The sequence below is a fragment of the Lissotriton vulgaris genome, chromosome 10 (assembly GCF_964263255.1).
Source record: "Lissotriton vulgaris chromosome 10, aLisVul1.2, whole genome shotgun sequence".
Taxonomy (NCBI): Eukaryota; Metazoa; Chordata; class Amphibia; order Caudata; family Salamandridae; genus Lissotriton; species Lissotriton vulgaris.
Window position 1 is genome coordinate 867,885,244 of NC_141698.1, and position 22,923 is coordinate 867,908,166.

The following is a 22,923-nucleotide window of genomic DNA, read 5'->3' on the forward strand; positions in this document are numbered from 1 at the left end:
GGGTTCAATACCTGTTGAGGAACCTCTTGGGGATCAGGGACTCACTCTTGCAAAGGCCTGCAGGGGACACGCAGTCCAGTTGCAGGTCCCAGCAGGTCCAGTGGCAGTAGGTTAATTGGCCAGTTGCAGGGAGGTCTCTGAAGCTTGTAGTGTCCCTGTAGCTCACATAGGAGGTCAGCCAGTTGGCCCGTGGAGTCACTCTGGTTAGCCTGGGATGAAAGCAAGCAGATCCAGTTTTGCTTCTCAGACAGTAGGGCAGTCCTTCAAGCAGCAACAGGTCAGACTTCCGGCCACAGGGCTCTGAGGTCCAATATTTATAATTTATTCCAGCCTTTGTGTGGGGGTACTCCCTGTCCTACCCGCAAATCTAGTTGTGGGATGTTCTTTCCCTTCACCTGTCCAGGTTCCAAACAGTGAATGCCAAAAGGTAGGGTAGGCTTGGTGTCAGGCACCTTTGTGTGGGCAGGAGGCAAAGCACTTTGAAGTGTGAGTTGGGCTGGGAACAGCCCTTCGCCAGTCATCCTGCCAGGATAACCTATCCTCCCCATACAAATGATTGTTAAAAGAAAATGCCAACTTTCTAAAAGTAGAGTTTTTAGAATTGTGACTTAAAATCTGACTTCAGCACTAAAAAGGATTATACATTACAATTCAATTGAATCTAAATAGCATATATCTACTTGCTCCCAATGCACAGTTATCACTTATTAAATGTAATAAGGTAGTCCAGCGTCAATGGTGGAAGTGAAAAATGTCTTAGGAGTTTATCACGACATTGAGATGTACAGCATAAATACAATTGTTCTACTTTTAAATAAAAAACACCCTTTTACATGAGCTAAAAGGGCCTACCCTAGTGTGACTTCTAAGTACTAAAAAGGATAGTTTGAGGCCTGTCAAAAGGTTTATTATGCCAGGTTGAAATGGCAGTTTAAAACTGCAGTACAGGATATAGTGGCAGTCCTGAGATATGTCTGAAAAGGCAACTTTAGTGGGTGCTGCAGGCACACTTGTAACATTTCATTTACAGGTCCTAGGGACTTACAAGTAATTTAAATGTGGCAATTTGGTGTAGGAAAACCTTACCATGTTTGATGGCCAAAGCACAGCACCTTAACCCTGTCTAGCAGTGGTAAAGTGTGCAGAGTCCTAAAGCCAACAGTAACACATACAGTGAAACAGGAGGGAAGGCAAAACGTTCAGGGAAAAACCACACCAATGATGTCAGTTCTAACATGCCACAAAATATGGCACATTTTGCGATAGTAGTACTTCGTTATTTTGTCATTTAGTGGATGGTAACAAAGTATGATCCAAAATTTCCCTTAATTAGTTCCTGTTTAACAGTCATATGCAGCGATGCATGGGAACACGAGTCACCAAGGTTTTAGTTCTTTTTGATCCATTTGATCTAGAAACTATTTATTTTGTTATTCTTAAAATCTGCAGCAGATAATGGATATTGTGGCAAATGGGGCACTTCATAATAATGTGAAAAACACCACAGCCATAGATTCACATAATTTCAGTGGTCTTATATATGGCTTGAATGGTCACAATAATGGTTTGTCTGGCTGCAGTTTAAAACCCCACAATAACACCTCAGAGTTGATTGCTTTGACATTTAGAGAAATGTTTTTTAAACATTAGCTAAGTCTCCCATATGTATGTTTTTTAGCCCACAGGGCTGGGGGCCATATGTATAAAAGTCAGAACATGTGAAATATTTACAAAAGCTACAAAATGCTACTTTCACCGTAAAGTTAAATGTGGACTTTTGAATGGATTGTCCTAGTTGTAATTAAAGGTTTATATTCTGCAATTCCATTTAGAACAATTATAAAAAGTTATTTAATGTTTTCTTTTAAACATCTTTTTAAATGGCAAAGTTAGATTTTTGATAACTATACTGGAAAAGTCACTTTGTAAATTCATAATTTGTACTACCTACAATATTTAACAGTAATGAATTCAATCCTGCTAAAGTCTCTCCTGAGAGTTATGAAGCCTTGAGGAGGCATGAAGAAGCTTTCTTTCAGGAGACAATAGAGTTACTTTAACCGCATCCGCGCTCAGAGAATTCTGCTCGCATGCTCAGATTTTCAAAATCCCATGCTTCATGACGAGCTGGGCTCGGCATCAGCGTGCGAGGAGGCTACGCCATGACGAGCCCAGCTCGTCATGAGCGTGGAAGGGGTTAAGGAGCAAAAAGGCTGAGTGCTGGGCTTTTATTATGAAATGTGGTAGTTGGAAGTAGACAGTAATACATGTGGCATCACAACAGATAAAGGTTTTGGTCGAACTGTCCTTGGTTTTTAAGAGTTAGTACAGGTTTGTGTGCAAGAAGTCTAAGAACTGGGGTTTCCTTTCAAATATATTTCATTCCTTTCATTTGAGGGGAAACCTATTCCATAACAGGCATAGAAGGGTTGATCCTAATTTCCATAGGTCAGACTCCGGAAGGAGTTTCAGAGGTTGAACACAGTTAAAGCCCTATCAGCTTGTACAACGGTTTCTAGATAGTTTAAAGATAGGCAAACAGGAACTGCCACTAAAGTATGCCCACCAGATGACGAAATTCAGTGGAGACTGGAACAGGAGTTGCCACCAGTCACAGGCTGGTTTATACAATGCAAAAGGCAATCTAATCCCAGCCCATCAGAACAAAACTGAATCTAGTGAAGAATCAAAAAAAGGAAAATTGATTCTGGGCCTGGCTTTTAAGAGGAGTGAGTTTGCTCTGCTCTTCATTTGTACACAGAGGTTAGAAGTCTTCCTTAAGAGTTAATTCATTCATTTTTGCAGGCTAATATAATCTAAACTACACATGAGTAAATTGAATAATTTATTGATTTACATTTACTTCAGGGTAAATGAGCAAATAAATGCACAAATGGCCTATCACAAAGAAATAATGTATCCTATGTATATATTGTGCTACTGGCATATAAAACAATTAAGCTGCAGAAGTCACAGTGCCCATGGTGGTATATGTATTATGTGCAGTTACAATTCAACATAACATCACTAGTGAATCAAAGGTTATTATTTCAGTTCATCTTTGGCATAGGAATCATTTATCTCGATCATAGATTTCCAAAGTAAGTATATCACATCACAACTTAAAATGTATTGCCAACATTTCAACTTGCTGGTTTGCTCCGCTGAAGGTGATCAGTTTTCCAGAAAAGTTTCCAAGTCAGAATGTCGGGGGCTTCATTGAGAACAACACCAAGCAGCAACCCATTGACATAGAGGCATTGCTGCACTCAAACTACAGGCTTCCGGCCCTCCTTGAAGACTGCACCAGGACCCTGCTCTCCAGTAACCCACCCTGCTTTAGATCCTGCTTGCTTCTTGCTCTGTTGCTGACTTGTCAATGGTTACTATACCTATGTTAAAGTTTACATCGGAATGAGCCTGGTCCTTGTTTCCCACCTGTGCTCCTTTGTGGTCAGCCGTAACTTTTGACTTTGACTTGGTATAGCGTGCCCAGATAACAGCAGGTAGCCCCATAATTGTTTTTAACCCACACTAAATTTTTCCCATTTCTACTCTTTACACATATGCCCCTCCATCCCTTAGACTTCATATCACCAAAAAGAGAAGACCTCTGGCAAAGATCCCCCTTGTGTGGCCCGTTGGGCATTGCAGCGCTGATCCAATAAGGAGATGCCTGGTGATAAAGCATGACACCTCCTGGGGTATGAGAGGGCACTTGCTCCTAAAAGGAGCCACTCCACTTCCATGTCTCCCTTTATGGACATCTGGCACCCTGTTCCGCCTTACCTCCCCTCCTCCTTCCTCTAGGAACAGGATACTCCTGTTTTGCCGCTTTATATTTTTTACCACTATTTCTAATTCAAACTTGAAAAATTCATATCTCTGGTTTTACTGGTTGGATTTTTGTGGTTTGGTGTCAAGTTTCAAGTTTATTTTATTTTATTTGATTTGGTTCTCCACTCAGGACCACAAATATTTAGCACCATAATCAATTTTGAACCGTTTTGTTAAAAGCTTTTGTTCTAACACAAAGATAAAAATGGTTTTAAAAAAGTAAAAAGGTTATAACATACAAATTCATTTGGCGGAGCTTTACATAAATTAATCATTTCATGTACTGAGTTGATTCTACATTTAGCATAGACTGGGTGTAGAAACCTTTTCCTTGCATTAACAACTGTTGCATTTGGGCAGGTAAACAAAAAATGCTCTAAGTCCTGCTCTCCACCATTACACAGATTACAAATAGTGCTTTCTTTTAAATGCCACCTAAATGTAACAGCTTTTATAGGGGGTATTCCTAATCTGAGCAGGACAATCGATCTCCCAGCCCCGTGGTTAAGATTAAATTTGATGTACTGTTGAGGTTTCTTGAATGCGAAAGACTCTGCAACATTGGTGTCATTTTATTTATCAAAACATACTCTAGTTTTCTAATTTGGTTTGGGATTTTTCTTGTTTTCTGTTTTCACTTAGTTATTGTTTTAGTACTGCATAAATACTTTACACTTTGTCTCCAAGTAGAGCCTGACTGCTTTTATGCCAAGCTACCAGAGGGTTAAGCCCAGGTTTATTAAGTGACTTGTTTCATTCACCCTGACAAGTGTTGTGATTTTCATTTGAGGTGGGTAGTCAGTCCCCTTAACTAATACTTCAATTTGGCACATGGTTCATATCGCTGATCTGTTTGCCACTATATTTAAGTATTCCTTGAAGTCAAGAGATTGTTCCCACTGTAAAATGAGACACGAAGTAGCAAATAGTGTTCTCTTGAAAATGATCATTCTTTTATCCAAACAACCATAGTTTTTTTGAGAGGAATCAAATACAGCTTATTCCCACTTTGACTTCGCTTTAACTTTCAGACTTGACTCAGTCAGTGTATTGTCTGGATTAATAAAATGGCTTTAGCATATTCCTGTTGAACCTATCCCTGTAAACACAAAATGTTTGTAACAATGCCTCACTCTTGAGTTCTAAAAAGGTTTTTAAGATATTTCCAATTAGATCTCCTTTTATAATCTCACTTACTTGACAGTTTGTCTTTAACAAATTGAAATTGAAAAATATCCATACAGCTAATGTATAGTATCTGGCCGCTCCATGCAGCATCAGACTGTAAGAAGGAAGAAGTTCTCCTTTTCTGTGATCACATGATCATTTTAATAGCATACCAGTGGTATGTCCTACAGTAATGCGTAAATCAGTCCATCTAGATTTTCTTTATTTTGTCACTTACACAGCTAAACTTGTCCATTCTAATAATGTAGATCACATCTATCCAATCAGCCACAACAAAGTATCTGGCTGTTCCCTGTGGCAACACTCTGTAAGGCAGGAAGACACTCCAGCATAGAGGAATCCTGTTGTCCGGAGATCATTCATGTGAAACATCTTTACTGACCTCATCCTTGGATGGATATATTGAGAGGAGCGTGCACATGCATATACCTTTGAATCGCAATCCCTTCTATTACTTAGTATGTAAGGACATCAATTCAATTCAAAACAGGCAAGAGCATGTACATCTGTATTCCACATAATTCTAAATAAACACTTATGGTATTGATGTGATTGCATGATTCAAACAATAATCTTAGTGTTTAATTGACATCTAATTCACTGGCAAAGTAAGGTTTGTAATACATATTTAAGAATAGTGATTTTACAAATTAAGGCTTTGGGCCAGATTTAGATATCGACAGACAAGTTACTACAGCACAGCGGAGATGGATATTGTGTCCGCCAAAATCGAAATCCCATAGGATATAATGGCATTTATATTTCGGCGGGCCGATTATCTGTCCCTGTTGTGATGAAGTAACCCATCTACCGATATCTAAATCAGACCCTTTGTCCATCTGAACCTCTTATAGACTAATTAACATTGGCCTGACAGTAGCTGCCCTTTTTCAGTGCTTTCTCACAATGATCTGTGAAAACTGCTCAAAGAGAAAAAAACAATGGCTTTGGCCTTTTGGAAGAAATAACTGATGTGGTATGTGAATCACATCAGATCAGGAAGGACAACTGGGGAGAGTTAAGGAAAATCATTAATTTGGAAAGAACCAGTGCAAGGCTTGTCCATTCATTGTTAAGTGCAAAGGGACATCCGGGAAAGAGGGGCCTTTGTTGCCCTGGTTATGTGTAGACAGCTTGTGATCAGCCCAGTGACAGGGGAGCTGATCCCAGATCTATTGTGGTATAGTTGAGAAAGAAGAGGTTGCACATTTCCTAAAACACACCTCTGTCTGATTTTTTACTCCCTTTATGGTAGAAAGATTCTGCCATGTTGGACCTGCTCAAGGAAATTGCAGTATGGAAAACTTGTGTTTTAAAAGTTGGAGCGACAAAGTACCCTCAAGGCAAATCTCTTTGCCCTACTGCCCGATGTGAAGTTGGGTGGTCTGCCAGGTGTACGCCTCTGAAATTAGGTTAATCCTTCCTCCAACAGCCCAAGGGAATAGTGACTGTTGGAGGTAAACATCCAACCATTCACACTCCTTAGAGTGCCCAGTGGGTTTGCTTTTGGTAACAGTCACCACCGATTATATCTTGGCAGACATTAAAGTGAGAGTGGGAGTGAGAGACAGTAAATAAAGAAAACTGGCCACAGCACTATGAGAAAAAAGAGTGTCAATTGTTCTTATTTTTTTTGTAAATATCCTCTCACTTTAGGAGTTTGTGTTGAAGAATAAAAAACTTTGCAAAAGTTTGTCGGCTGGCAGTCTTGTTTGACGGAGCTGTTCGTTAAACTTTACATTGAAATGAACCACACGGCAAGCAGACATTTCTGAATTTAGTAAGTAGACATACTTTCTTCCACCAACCTGTCTGCCTTTACTCCATCCTCTAAGCCCTAAATCAGGCACCTACTCTGAAGGTAGAACTCATGGCCAAACATAAGGGCAAAAAGTATCTGCCTGAAGAAAGGATTTCGACAGTCTGTGAAATTTGAAATTTCCAACATTTACCTTTTTCGACAAACCAGTGGCTTCAACATGATCTCATCTAATGGTTCTCCAACTTCAAGAGGACTTCACTGCATAAAGCCTGGAAATTTGCACCGCTATAGAATTTTGATTTCAATTTCAGAGACTAAGGGCCTTATTGCAACTTTGGTGGTCCTACAGCTGACGCTGCAATGCACTGTTTGCTGTGGGACCACCAAAGCTGTGGTGCTGTCACCCACCAGATTAGGAGTTAAATATTGGCCTCTCAGGTGGGCTAAGGGGGTCTAAGGTGGTGGTCTGTCAGGCTCATTGAAGACTATCTGCACCTTCCTGCATGGTGCAGAATACATACCACACTGTGCAGGAACTCTTAATACTGCAGGCGTGCCCGCAGTGTGGCGGTGGTTGGACCGTCACCCTGGATTCGGCAGTCCTATGGACAGCCAAACTCGCAATAAGGCCCTTAGTCAGTATATAAATTCTTTGATTGCAAATTCCTTCTAGGGTATTTAACCTACACTCCATGGTGTATAGCCTAAATTATTCCTAGGTCCTGCTCAATCACAAAGAGTTCAAGCTGGTGCCTTGGTTTTTCTTGGCACTCTGTGTCCTAAAATTTTAAATACCCATATCACTGGGTCCTTTAATCAGATTAATTTCAGTATTATTTTTCTCATTACATTTTCCTCTATTTTTAGAAATTAAATGTGGAATTTTTATTTTTTTCAATATGTCTTTATTGGCATTTCTACACACAAACACAAGTATGTCAATGGGAACAATACGTATTATGGTACATAGACTTCTGAATATCATTGTTGCTTTTACACAACTTTTTTCCAAATGTTAGTCTTCACACATTAGAAAAAAATTGAGAAAAGTCATACACCTGATGAGTACCCATTTTCTAAACACCAAAACTAATCACCATATTAGCACATATATTTCCCAATCTAATATTTTGTAGGTTTCTAATTCTACTCAATACCTTTGTGTTACATTGTCTAATGTTCCTCGTAGCAACATCTTCAATTATATTTCCTACTCCTCTACTCCGATAAAGACCCCCAGGGACTCATAGCGGCTGCATAGCTACAGACATATTAGTGAAATAGTAAGCATATTATATGAAAGAAATAACCATCAAATGTAGAGGGTCTTACCTGAAAGCAAGTCCAATATTATTATTTCTTCTAAAGGGGGGGGGGGGGGTTCCCATGGTCACAAATGTTTGTAGTGTGAGGGCTGTGCATCTAAGCAATCACTCTCCTAGTTTATTTCACAATAAATAAGTGCTATGCCTCAGGGATGGTCCACAACCTGCTCATCTCATTGCGTTTCACTGGCACTATCCCCATTAATGTCATCCTACCTACTATCCCTAACTCCCAACACTTCTACACAGAGCCCTGCCAATAGGCGAAGGTGTATTGCTCGGGCGTCATCTCTCAGTAATGCCCTCTCTTTGGCTCTGGCCCTTACGTCCACATCTCGTTCCCAAGCTGCCATTGGGGGCCCATCTCTGCCATCCATTTCATCGCGGTACCTTTAAACGGTTGGTCGGGGTAGTGAAAACATTAGATACAAATTCAAGTGTAAATAGAACGAAACAAAGACAGATCACCACAAATAGAAGTAAGTTCAAGAATGGACATTTTATTTCCCATGTAGTACCATCATTAAATGTGATTGTCATTCAAAGCATTAATGGGTCATTATGCATTAGACTTTGGTAGTGCTCATTGGTGTAGGAAGCAAAATGGGAAATTAGGGCAGTGGTACTGAATTGACGAGTGAGAGACAGGGTAAAGGTGTTTGTGACAAAAATAGAACACACAGTAAATACAATTTGATGTTTCCAGCCTATATAACGTCAGTTAGTTCCTATATATACATTGCTCATAGGTCCATTTTCAATTGATACATTTAGTTTTTTGAGCATGTGGGAGTTTAGTAGGACGGTCTACATTTCAACCCCAACGGAGAGAAGGGTGAGTGGTTGCCTCACAACGGGGTCTACTCTGGACAAAAGAGCACCTACAAGTGACAGATAAGATTCAGTATCTGATACTAATATGCTTGGATGTGGTGAAAATGTTCAGCAGGTGGGAATGACTGACACCTATTTGTGTACTAGGAAAGACGGACAACTTTTGACCCTGGTTGGGCTTTCACAAGGCTCCTGACTTACTAAAAGAAAGACATGGTGGGTGAATGTACATGCCAAGATAGGATTTCCCAAAGTTCAAGTGGTAGTTTACTCACTTTAGTTTAGCAACGCATGGGGAATCAGTCTCCCTATGCAGGCACTTGTAAATCAGGATGCAAGTCTGAGGGAAGAAGGGATATCAACTATATCAGGGTGGGCCGAAGGCGCCCTGATGTAAATGTAGCGCTGAGTAACAGGTGAAGCACATCCAAAAACGGGTAGCGGGGAAGACTGAATGTCAGAGAGACCATTCATGTGTCAGATTTGTTCAAAACAACCAGGCAGGTAAAGCAGTTCCATTGGTAGGAGGTCCTTGCGCTTCCTGTAGTAAGCAGAGTAAGCAGAGGGGCAATGCGCAGAAGACACAGTGAATTAGTGCATACAGTCCTTGTACGTTAGCAGGACGGACTGGTGCACACTTTCTGGATTAATTGCAAGACGCGCTGCTGTACAAGATCGTAAAAAAACTAGGTGCCCGGATTAAGCTTGTGGGTGACATGTGGGATTGCATAATGCGGGCGGAGAATAAAGCTGGCATCCGTTTGGAAATGCATGCCCTCATGGGGCTCTCAGAGTATGTGTGCATGCATAGTCGGTCCAATTAGCGCTAGCCGGGATACGCGTCTCTTTCCCAGGACCAAACCTAGAGATACGAATCTAGATCCCACTTTACTAGCCATGAGTTTAGGAAACAAACCCAAGAGTCAAACTTCTGCTGTGCAGTGAAGGGAGTGAGTGAACACTGCATTAATCACAATTACCACTTCAGTCCAAAAGCTCTGGAGCCCCAGGCATTCCAAAGCCATGTGTGCAAACCCCACGTCTGGTCCCCACCATCTCAGACAACACCGTTCATCACCCCCATAAATAACCTGCAGTCTGTGCGGAGTCAGATAGGTGATATGTAAATAATTGAATTGGATGAACTTACATTTAGTATTCCTAGAGACATGTTTGGGGCTTTCCATTACTCTATGCCATTCTGTATCTGTCAACTCTCTATTTAGCAGCGCTCCCTACCATTCCTTAGTATAATTTAAGGGCTTTGTGATCATTTCTAGTTGCACTCTATAGAGCCAATTCATCAGATGATGTGCTGCCCCTAGGGTCACTAGTGCCTGGAATACACAACGAGTCTCTGGCTCCTGTCTGTTTTTACCAGGGCACGATAGGTCACAAACTGGCCAGAGGGCAGATCATAACGGGTTAGGAAGTTCCCCCTGTTGAAAACAGTCTGGCACCGTAATGAACCCAGATGTCTTCCACTCAGCCAATTGACCTCTTGTGAAAGGGTATCACCTTGCTCACAGAGCTATCTTCCTCTCTCTGACGCTCCAACCGGGACCTCCAGGATTAGTTATGGCCACATCAGCAGGCCAATATGCTATGATTAATACAGGGCATGTGTGGAGTTGATTGCTCACATGGCCGCCATCGTCTTGCCCCGATTGGTTGTGGGATTTTTATTATGTTGTTTTTACACGTTGCACTTGTTTTAGTACTTGTAAATACCTTACACACTTTTTTCTAAGTTACGACTGTCAGCTCTGTGTTGGACATAGGATTCTGGATAGATCACTTGGGAAGGATTCACATCCTTCCCCAACTAATAACCCATTTTCTTACACAAATGGTATCTCAGTCTCCAATGACAGAGGTATTCATGTTTATAATTTCGGTCAGTCATTAAGTCAGTTAGTGCGTTGGCTAACATTAATGCACTGAGTTTACATTGATTACACCCCTATGTCTTACTTTAAAAGTAAGGGCTGGCGAAGCCAGGAAACTGCATTTTACACAGACAAGCAAAGATTCTTGATATACCCATCATTCCTTAAGGCAGCATTTAGAATTTGTGGTCTGTCATCAGTTACACTATTCTGCTCCAAGATGTCCTATCTTGATTGGCAATGGGAAAACTATTCCACAATGGGATGTTAAATAAGTCCCCTTTTTTAGTTCTGCACAAGTTAGTTCAAAGCAAAGCGTGCATCATTTAAAAAATATACCTATTTAGTAGCCTTTGCAGCTTTACACATCCGGATTTAAACCTTGGAAAATTATGTTCAAAGTGGGCTCAAGATACTGAAGAGTTTAATACATGTTATCCCTGTGGCTGACTTCAAGCTTCACCTATGCGAAAACTTTTGTTAATAGTTTACTTATGGATTGGTTCTTCCCCCATCCCGTCTCTTTAAGGTGGCCCTCCAAGAAGGAGCCAGATTGTTCTTGGGCACAAGGTGCCTTAAACACATCACTCTATTCCTCATCACCCTAAAATGTCTTCCTACTAATGTGCACTGCTTTTCTAAACTGATTGATAGCTCTATGACATCCTACACACCAAGGGCCCGATGTAGGTAAAAGGGATTTTCCGATTTCAAAATACCGAGGCGGGCCGAATCGGTATTCTGAAATCGGAAAACGAGATGTAGCAAACAAACGGCGAAATAATAGCGAATCGGTCGGCATCGGTAATGTGAATCGGTACGTACCGAATCGGCACGGACCGAATCGGAAAGTACCGAATCGGCTACCACCGAATCGGAAATAGCCGATTCGGCTACCACCGAATCGGAAATAGCCGAGTCGGTAAAATCCGATTCGGCAATTACCGAATCGTAGGTATGAAAACACACCCATGGCCAAAAAGCCCATAGGAATGCATTGAAGAAACCGAATCGGTAAAATCCGATTCGGATAATACCGATTCGGATTTTACCGATTCGGTAATATCCGAATCGGTAAAAGCCGATTCGGCAAAAGCCGATTCAGCCAATGAGGTGGCTCCCCCTCCCCCACCCAAACAGGGAGTGGCAACCCTGGCAGGTGCAGCTAATTAAGAACTTTCTGGAGAGCCAGCCTGAGCTGAACACTCACAGTTAGCAGCAGTGGGAGTAGGAGGTAGTGAACTGTTCTGATCAAGATGGCAAACCAGAGTGAGAGCCAGAAGTCCACCCAGAAGAGGAAGCCTAAGTTCAGCAGTATCGAGCTGCAGGTGTTGGTTGAGGAGGTAGTGAGGGTGCACCGGCAGCTATTTGGAAAGCTGTCCCTCAATGTGCCAGACAGCACCAAGAGGAGGATCTGGAGCGAAATCGCCCAAAAGGTGAATGCTGTGGGTGTCACCCCCAGGTCCCTGGATGAGCTGAAGAAGCGTTTCTATGACATCCGCAGCCTGACCAAACGGAAGATGGCAGAGATCCAGAGGCAGGCTGGAGGCACTGGTGGAGGCAGGAACCCGGCGCCACCCCTCACCGAGCTGGAGGAACTGGTCTCCAGCACCATTGAGAGGGAGAGCGTAACCGGAATTGGGACCCTGGACAGCTCAGCCAGAGCTACAGCTACAGGTAAGAAGCATGCGCATCATGACACACCCTACCAGACACCTCCCCATTAGACACAATGCATAGCCACACCCCAGCACAGTACTGTAACCAACATACAAGAGACAAGCATCATGGTACATGTAGTCAGCAGAAGTTAGCAAAATATGGCAGTGCAGAATCACAAGACAGGAAACAGTGGAACACATTCTAAGGAGATGCAAGGACATGTGGAATGCTTTAATTGTACTGACTGTAATACATCGGCACTCAATTTACAAATGCTTCTTTGTACCTAGGGGCACCATCAGGCAGACAAACAATGACAACAGAGGCAGCAGCACCATCCACCACTGCACTCGCAGGGCCGAGCACCAGTCAGGCTGCCGAGGAGGAGGAGGACGAACACACCATAGGGCTTGGTATAGAGGGAGACCTGGTAATAGACTTTGAAGCACTGCACTCCCCACAAATGCCGAGCACACCCCCCTTGCAGTTCTCCCCAGAGAACTCCCCGACAAGGGACCTCCTTCCACCTACACCAGCTCCTGCCACGATCATGGCTGTGGCACCAGTACACCCTGTCCTGGGAGCAGGGGCTCAGGCCCCGGCCAGCACCACACCCCCACCAGTGGCACCCCAGCCCACTCAGCAGGCCGGCAGCAGCAGTACCCGGCGCCGTGCCATTCCCACCACTGCAGCACCAGCACCGGAGGGCAGTGTCTTCCTGGGCCTCGAAGGTAAAATGGTAAAGATCCAAAGGCAGCAGGCGAAATCCATCATGGCCTGCCAACGCCAGCTCCTGCAGCACAACCTGCAGATGGGGGAAATGGTGAAAGGATTTCAGGCCTTTGTGGATTCAAACAAGGAGGTAGCAGCAGGTTTAGGCAGGCTAACCACTGCCATAACCCAGTTATGTGGCAGACTGGAGGAGCATGAGCTGGTGCGCAGGCGGGATGCCCGGGTGCAGAACCGCTCCATGAGCCGCCTTGCTGCTGCAACGGCACAACTCTGCCAGTGCAGTGCCAACATGGAGTCTAGTCTCACACAAAATACGGCAGAGATGACAAGGGGAATGGCTCGCATCACGACAGCAATGGAGGCCATGATCATCTCTAACACTGCCGCAAATCCTGCCCTGGACCTGGGGGATGCTGGGGACAGCAGCAGCCGCAGCAGCCCGGCCAGCGCTGCGTCAGAGCCACGCAGGAGCACCAGGCGCTCCGCAGATGCCGCTGGTCATTCTGAGGGGGCTGAGGGACACCCCAGTGGGGCTGCCAAGCGCTCAAAGAAATAGCCTTGCAAGGGCGGGTGAGGCAACCTGGACCTTGGACTTTTGTTTTCTTTGCTATTACACCTTTTTTTTGTTGCATATCAGTGCAGTAACTGTGTTGCAACAGTATTAAAAATTGTTTTTTCACCACAACCATTTACCTGTCTTTGCATCTGTACTCACTCAGAAATAGTTTTCTATAATCTCCTCACGTCTGTATCTGCCATCACTTGGCGTACACACCCCAGCTGGCTGTGTCAGTGGCACAGCTTCGTCGTCGTCATGGTCCTCGTAGTCAGACAACTCCAACTCAGTGCCCTTCTTCACCGCAAGGTTGTGTAACATTGCACATACAGCTATGATCTTGCAGCAGGTGATGGGGGTATACTGCCTTGCACCTCCACTCTTGTGCAGGCATCTGAATCTACTTTTCCAGATGCCAAAGGTCCGTTCGACGACATTCCTTGTGCGTATGTGGGCCCGGTTATACCTCCTTTGGCTGGGTGTGGAGGGGTTGAGGTAGGGGGTGAGTATGAATGAGCGGAGGGCATATGCACTGTCGCCTGGAAGAGAAAGGGGTAACATTACACACATGCATACATGTATTCCACCTAGCTACTTTGTGTTATGGGGGTCTGATGATGTGTCTCACCTAGGAGGTATCCTTCACCAAATTCGCCAGCCATCAGCCGTGCATAGATGCCGCTCTGTTGGAAAATATAGGAGTCGTGGGTACTCCCTGGAAATTTTGCTACCAGGTCTGTGATGGTGCACTTCGCATTGCAGATCACCTGCACGTTGATGGTGTGTGTAGATTTCCGATTGCGGTATATGTATTCTGTGTCCGCTGGTGGGCATATCGGAATGTGCGTGCCATCTATGCAGCCAATGATTTGGGGAAATTGTGCCATCTGGTAGAAGTCAGCTTTGGTTTGTAGCAGTTCTGCGTGGGTTGCAGGGAACGAGATGTATTGGTCCATCCTGTCTATCATGGCGTCAAGGAATGTGTGGAAGAACCTTGACAGGCTGCTCTGGGTCACTCCTCCTGCCGCTGCAACTCCACTTTGATAGCTGCCAGACGCCAGCAGGTGTAGGCTGCATAGCACCTGGACGTGTGCTGGGATGGCGTGTGCCCTTGGGGTGGGGTGGTCCAACAATGGTTTGAGGTCCCTGATGAGCTCAAGTATGGTGTCAGAGTCCAGCCTGTATCTCTGTAGGATCTCAGCCTCAGTGAGCATGAACAGGGTTATCCTCTGTCTGTAGACTTGTTCATTTCTTAGCCATTCCCTCTGTCCTTCCTGCTGTAGCCGTAGCCGCCTCGCAATGACATAAAAAGCTGCCATCCTGCAAGTTGCAATGCATTTTGGGGCTGTTTTTATGGGTTGGAGTTGGTTACCACCTGATTGTAATCCATGGTAAATACCGAGTGAATTCTACCGAATTTGAGCCGAAATCGGTGTTTCTGTGCCTCCCTACATCTCCCCATCTGTCCGAATCGGGGAATTTCCCGATCGGTGATTCTACCGAATCGGTAGGTTCTCCGATTCGGCTTATGTCCGATTCGGTTCATCTAACAATTCGGTACATGGACCGAATCGGATAATTTCCGAATCGGTGTCACTACCGAATCGGTACATGGACCGAATCAGATAATTTCCGATTCGGTGTCACTACTGAATCGGTACATGGACCGATTCGGATAATTTCCGATTCGGTGTCACTACCGAATCGGTACATGGACCGATTCGGATAATTTCCGATTCGGTGTCACTACCGATTCGGTACGTGGACCGAATCGGTATTTGCATCCGAATCGGTGTATTACCGATTCGTTACATATCCGATTTTCGGTATGTACGTATCGGATTCATTCCCATTCGGTACTCATTCCGATTCGGTTTTCGCTCCGATTTTGAGTTTTTTCATTGCCCTACATCTCGATGGCTTTTTACCGATCGGTAAGGGCCCAAAATCGGGATTTTCGGCCGTTACCGATCGGTAACGGCCTACCTACATCTGGCCCCAAGTCTCACAGTTATCTAACTGATACACTAACTATATTTGAGGGGCAATTATCCCTGTGTAGTGCTGAGATGCTTCTGGCAGAGCTTAGAAAGCTTCAAGAAAGAAGAAACCCCGGCTCACTCCTTCCCAAAAAGCACCTGCCTCCCAGAGCAATTTTCTTTAAACTTAAAAACCTAACTTTAACCCTAAAAACTGCTACCATTTAGTCGTCAGCTATCACCCCCTATGTTGAAAAGCCTTCTTGTTGTAGCTGCAGTGTCCTGTGACTTCTCATGTGTCATCCACGTTCATTTGAAAAGTATCATCTCTTCTCTGTCCCTCTATATGCATTCATTGTCATTAAACCCTTAGGGGCAGATTTACAAGCCCCTTGCGCCTCTTTTACGCCGCTGTTGCTTCACTTTTGTGACGCAGCGGTGGCTCAAAAGATGATCCATGGTGCGGGGTATTTAAAATGTGACGCATCTGGGAGAGGCGTCACGTTGTAAAGCCCTGCGCCATAAGGATCTATTTAAAACAACAAGGGGACCCCAATTAGTATCAGCGAGGGACCTCGGGGAGCTTATCGTACAAACACAACAGTGGTCCCTAGCAAGGAGACACAATAATAACCAGCATAAATATAGACCCAGTCAGTTCTATATTGTAGAAGACATGCCCAGCCGGACAGAGGTCTTCAAGTTTTATATTTCAATAAACGTTTTGCGAAACAATAATACACCTTCAACAATTCACTTTCGTGGGGCACAAGCCTGTACCAACCCACGACAGTACATAGACACAGACAACATACACAGAAGGGCTTACAAGGCAAGGTCAAAAAAGTCTCTGTAAAGTTTCAAAATTAAACAGAGAGATTCCAGTAGGTACCATTACATACTTTCGTGTAGTAAATCATTGTACTGGTATATGGTACACAAGGTCGACGACGTTTCGGACCCCCTTACTAAATGCTGGGGTCCATCATCAGGACAGAACAGTAGTTGCCTTATTAAAATTTGAGCCTCTTTAGCCAAAAGGCATAAGGTTAAAGAGCTCACAGGCGAGCTTGAGTTGAAAACGATGGGACAGGACCGGTAATGAAGTTAGTCATCGGTATGACTTGGTGAATCAGGATTACAAGGATAGTGTGTCAAGGTCCGGGGGCGGAGCGGGCAAATTACCAGGAAATCCGGTGCAGCCGACTAACCCGGCCACCCCCTGGATCCAGGACCTAAGCGCGACTCGGCGCTCCCACTATCTCCCGGACCGCAAGGTGCAAGCGGTATTGTGGTAATTTGCCCGCTCCGCCCCCGGACCTTGACACACTATCCTTGTAATCCCGATTCACCAAGTCATACCGATGACTAACTTCATTACCGGTCCTGTCCCATCGTTTTCAACTCAAGCTCGCCTGTGAGCTCTTTAACCTTATGCCTTTTGGCTAAAGAGGCTCAAATTTTAATAAGGCAACTACTGTTCTGTCCTGATGATGGACCCCAGCATTTAGTAAGGGGGTCCGAAACGTCGTCGACCTTGTGTACCATATACCAGTACAATGATTTACTACACGAAAGTATGTAATGGTACCTACTGGAATCTCTCTGTTTAATTTTGAAACTTTACAGAGACTTTTTTGACCTTGCCTTGTAAGCCCTTCTGTGTATGTTGTCTGTGTCTATGTACTGTCGTGGGTTGGTACAGGCTTGTGCCCCACGAAAGTGAATTGTTGAAGGTGTATTATTGTTTCGCAAAACGTTTATTGAAATATAAAACTTGAAGACCTCTGTCCGGCTGGGCATGTCTTCTACAATATAGAACTGACTGGGTCTATATTTATGTTGGTTATTATTGTGTCTCCTTGCTAGGGACCACTGTTGTGTTTGTACGATAAGCTCCCCGAGGTCCCTCGCTGATACTAATTGGGGTCCCCTTGTTGTTTTAAATAGATACTGTGCGCAATCGCTGGATTGCAAGGGCTTTCTAATTCCCTTCCACTTCACCTAAGTGGGTCCTCTCCTCCCTCCCACCCCCTTGACTCACATCACTGCCCCGTCCACAACACTGTTATGTCTAACGACGCCCCGCCATAAGGAGGCGTACAGTGGCAGGGGGGGGGGGGGTGCGTTCCTGCGCAGGAACGCCTCCTAAAAGTGGCTGAGTGAAATCTACAAGATTTCACTCAGTCACTTTTAGGCCAATGCTGCGTCAAAACCCTGCGCCTTCTTGCAGCAGGCGTAAGGATTGACACAGCATTGGCCAGATAGGGCACCCTGAGCCTTGCTGGAGCTGTGCCGCGCTTGCGACGCAACTCCAGGAATGCGCCGCCTTTACGGCACAGATGCGTCTCACATTTGTACTATTTTTGCCCCATGGTGCGCTGCATTGTAGTTGCGGCGCACCATGGGTGGCGGAGCTGCAGCGCACAATAACTGGCGCATCCCTGGGGATGCGTCAGTTATTGTAAATCTGCCCCTTAGTCAAAGTGACATTAGTATGAATTATGTAATCCTTGACAATTCCTACTATTTTTTACCCTCTTCCGACTTTGAGATTGATTGTGATTATAGTTCTGTCCATTTATACACTACTGTATGAGCCCATGCACCTTTTTATGAAAGGTATTTCGTCCATTCCATGAAGTACAGACCTCTGAAGCGCTTGTGAATCAGATTTGTGCTAAAATAAATATAAATACATACAATTAATGAAAACAGCTAATACGGGAAAGCACGTTTTATAGAATGTGATGTAGAAACTGTGGGGCCAGTCAGAAGACATAATGACCTACAGCCAGTAAATGTAAATGTAAATGTAAATGTAAATGTTCCCTTGCACAAGCAGGCTGTTATTTGGTTGTATCAGAAAGGTTTCACTTTTTCCCGGCTGTTCATTTAAATACAACAGAAAAGGCTAATAATCTGTACCGAAAGAACTTCTTTCTCATGCATGACTCAGCGGTACACTATTCGAATGAATTTTAGATAAATAAGCTATTTCTTCATTAAATTGAGTCATTTGATTTAGCAGACCTGTTGTTTCTGTTGGCCCGACTGTGGTTGCAGCTGTTGTTCCTGCTGCATGACATGTTTTATTGCTCCTGTGGGATATAACCAGAATAAAAAAGTATGGAATGGCACAAAAGAAATCCCTGTATGTCAGTCTTTATGTAATAAGCCATACATGCAAGTAGGTGTTCAGGTTGTTAAAAGATGTGCAGGTGCTGAAGAACAGGAAAACCCAAATCTAGGGTAGCTAGGACTGGTCTGGAACTTAAAGAACATATGCCTGAAAGCAAAATGTATGATCGGACAAAAAGGATGCAAAGTGGAAGAAGAAGGACAGGAACTGATTCTGATTCAGAAGTGATGAAAATGAAGATTCCATGGAGACAGGAACGCAATCCGGCACTGACACAAAGAGGCAGTTCACAAGCGTTAACGATGCATTCGTGTACATTCCCTATTTGATTAGGGGTATTCTCGAGAATGCGCTGTTTTGTGGGAAACAAAATCAAACTCATTTAATCACCAAATAATCCCCGTCATAATTCATAATATGCTAAGAAGCCAAGCGCAAATCACTGCTAGAACACTAGGCAAGTGAAGGATAGACCATGGATCCCAGTAGAGCGGTAATTAGTGTGAAATGTATAAGTAGATGTGTTATGAGGATAAACAGGGTACCATGTACAGCTGTCTCAGAATCTCTAAGAGAGGCAGTAAATTGACCCGTTTATTAGGCCCCTATGAAACAGTAATAACATATATTACATCGCCTTCATCGGAAGTGAGCGGCACATGTAAGCCCATTACAATGAGCCAATGGCTTTGGACACCCTAAGCAATGGCTTCGACATCACTTATCTTGTGTCAGTCTGTAAATTTGGTGTGCTTGCACTTTTTTCCTCCGCACTTGTTTTCTGTATCATACTTTTCAGTAAATTACAAGAACATTGGGGCATATTACCAACAACTAGCGATAATTTTTGTCTCTAACTTGTTTAGAGACAAAAATTATCGCCGCACATCGGCGATTTTTATCGCAGATAAACCTTGCTATTAGCAAGGTTTATCGCAAATGCGATAAAAAACGGCCGCAATTCATGAATATCGCTGAAAAGTCAGCGATATTCATGCATTATCGAGCAAATGCTCTTAGCCATGTTATCCACCTCCCATTGGATAACATGGCTAAGAACTGCTCAGGGCAGGTGTTAGCTTTTGGAGATATTCGCGCTTAGCGCGAATATCTCCAAAAGTTGGTAATAGGCGATAGCGATGTTAGGGACTGTTTCCAGTCGCTAACATCTTGGCACGCCCACTTTGCATGTCATTAGTGATAAATATCACTGACATGCAAAGCGGTGCCCAAGATGGTCGCTATCTCCTATTAGCTGTCACTAACTGGTGTTAGCGACAGCTTGGTAATAGGGAGATAATTTTATCTCCGCTTTCTTGGCTTTTAAAGCCAAAAAAGCGGAGATAAACCCCCTTGATAATATGCCCCTTTGTGTCTCAGTCTTCAACTTTTACTGATTTATCAGCTTTGCAGCAGGAGCTGATGAATCAGTCAAGATCATAGGGTATGTGAGATGGAAGCCTGAGGGAGACAAAGATTCCAAAGAGAGCGGGAATCCATAGCATCCCCATCTCTTTTGTAATATGTGATTTGCAAACATTTGTTTTCGTACTGATTTGGGTGGGACGCAGACTGTCAATTGTGCTCCTTTAGTTTCCGTTGCACCAATATCTTGGATACGGTTGCATTCTAGGACTTTACAAGATGATATTGTCCACTCCAGTCTTTTCTGGCGAGACTGCAGCGTTGTTACCGCGCATCGATTTCTATGAATACCATTTATAATTTCCGCATGAGCAATAGTTTGTTTCTTATCTATTTGAGAGTTGATGGGGATAATGGGGAAATGAATTTCTGTAGAAAAATTCCTTATGGTAATCCCTGTCTGTGTAATATTCATGAAATTGATATACATTTTGAAAAAAAGTAAAATGCAAGAATGCAGGAGTTACTTTATTTCTCTATCTGTTCGCTCTCTTTTAGCTTTTGCACTATCCTACCTACAGAAATGCTACCTACAGAAATGATAAAAAGCAAGTCTGTGTTTAAGAAGCGTTCCACTGCATTGCACAATGAAGCCAGATGACTGCCCTACAGGATTTATTGTTAAATATATTGTCAATTAGTGAAGACAGGGCCCTGCTGGCACACATTGATATGTTAGCATAAGCTTCTTAGAAGTTTAAAACGCCATTTTGCCCCTTTGCAGCGTTTGCACGCGACCCTACATGTAACTGTTGTTGTAAGTTAGACTGCTTAATTTTCTTCACATGAGAACGCCTTTTTTTTAACATCCCTAGACTTACATCGTGACCTTCGTCTGTACAGTGAGTGCAGATGCCTTCAAGGTTACCATAACAACTTAAGCTGTTATTTGGGTTGATCGGCCCACGCTCTCGACACAACATGAACACAGCAGCAGCTAACTGAAATTCTAGTGCCCTTAACATTGCACTGCATGCATGATTTGGGCACTTGTTGAAAAAACTTTTCCAGTGAGAGAGCTTTTGCTGATCCTGTGATGTGATTAACCACTGATGATCTTGGAGGTGTGGGGTTCCCCATTCAAGCCTAAGAGACCTTCTATTATTATAAAACCTAGTTCCTAGCAGGGGAGGGTGGTTCACAAGGCGCTATAGGACCTTTGCCACTATCATTATAATATGATTTCTCCCTTTGTGTTTTATGGAATTGTAACAATGCTGATCGTATTATTTTTAATCATATGCCTGCTTATGTTAGCAAAAATACTGCATCTTAGAGCACATCGTTATAAAATAAACATTTTAAACTTTTCCGTGTTTATAATTACTCATGTTGTGGACTGGTATGACAATAAAAACGAAAGAGTATTCTTGATTCCCACCGTTCCTGTGAGTACCCTAAGTCGCCTGTTCTAGGGTGTCTAATCATTGGTAGCTTCTCTGAAGGAAGGAGAGCTAATGAGACACTGACGCTAGTATGTTAGGGGTACTTGGTACTGTGGTGAGTTTTTTGGTGCACCACAATTCACTGAGCTCCTGGGTTTCTAGGCACAGTTCAGTGCATGAGTAAAATTCCTGCAACAGACAAAATTCGGAGACCTTAAGGTACAATATAGGTTACTGATATTAACAAACTTTTACTGGAATTTACTGGTCTTTTCTTTGACTCAACTGGTACAATTCCGTCGCCTCAATAATGACATCACATGAAAGCAAAGAAAATTGGTAAATTATAGCAATTTTGTGTGTCTTCCATATATGTGCATTCCAATCTTTTCAATTGATATGTATCAAGTTATGCTTTCCAATTTCTAAATGGACAAAACAGTGCTCTGTAGTGCTCATTGTTTGCCATTACATTATGTAATGTATCTTTTACTTAAGGACGATAGATGGACTCTTTACATGTATCTGTCCTTGGTTGGTTAACTATTTACAAGTATAATCAGATATTCTGCAGTAGCACGCTAGCCCTACTTAAAAGTTAATGCAAATTTAGAAGGCAAAAATTCTCCTACTGAAAAATCCATTAAGTGTAACTTACAGGTTGGCACTTTAATACCCAAAAAGTGGCTACATCTTTTTTTGGCGTTGTTTTCCTCATCAAAGTACAGTACCACATTTTGCTGTTTTATGTTTGGGTTTACTTTCACTGGTGTACCTTCCTTCATACACTTTTCAATAGTTCAAACAACTGGTGTTTATAGTGCTAGCTTCATTAAAAATAGTGAATGAGTTGAATGTTTCCTAAGGCATTCAGGTGATTCAGAACATTTGTGGAAAAGTACTGTTCTAAGCTGCTGCAATATACTTCTAAGGCACCCTTAAACTGTTCACTTTGTTTTAACCAGTGGCGGCTGCTGCTGACATGACGTGGGGGGTAGCACAGGGGCAGCAAGGGAGTTAAAAAGAAAAAAACCAAAACAAAAGTTCACTTACCTTCCTGCTGCTGGCCGAAGCCTCTATGAACCTCTTCTCCCGCACCTCGCTCCAGTGCTCTTCTGGCCCAGTTCCCATGAGCACAGGCTCCATGACTCCTCTACTGCCAATCCCAGTACTTCTCAAGAAGCACTGAGATTTGACTGAGCGGAGT

At 43.4% G+C, this 22,923-nt stretch overlaps 1 protein-coding gene across 1 annotated transcript; it reads left to right on the plus strand.

Annotated features, from left to right (window-relative positions):
- The first annotated feature begins 12,091 nt into the window (after positions 1 to 12,091).
- Positions 12,092 to 13,785, plus strand: LOC147688925 (uncharacterized). The gene is made up of 2 exons (XM_086939986.1): positions 12,092 to 12,512; positions 12,788 to 13,785. The coding sequence occupies exons 1-2, from the start codon at positions 12,092 to 12,094 to the stop codon at positions 13,783 to 13,785; spliced, it is 1,419 nt and encodes a 472-aa protein (XP_086796112.1).
- Positions 13,786 to 22,923: the final 9,138 nt, after the last annotated feature.

Coding starts and splice junctions, on each gene's coding strand:
- LOC147688925 (XM_086939986.1), top strand. CDS start 12,092: ATGGCAAACCAGAGTGAGAGCCAGAAGTCCACCCAGAAGAGGAAGCCT. Junction 12,513..12,787: donor AGCCAGAGCTACAGCTACAG/GTAAGAAGCATG, acceptor CTTTGTACCTAG/GGGCACCATCAGGCAGACAA.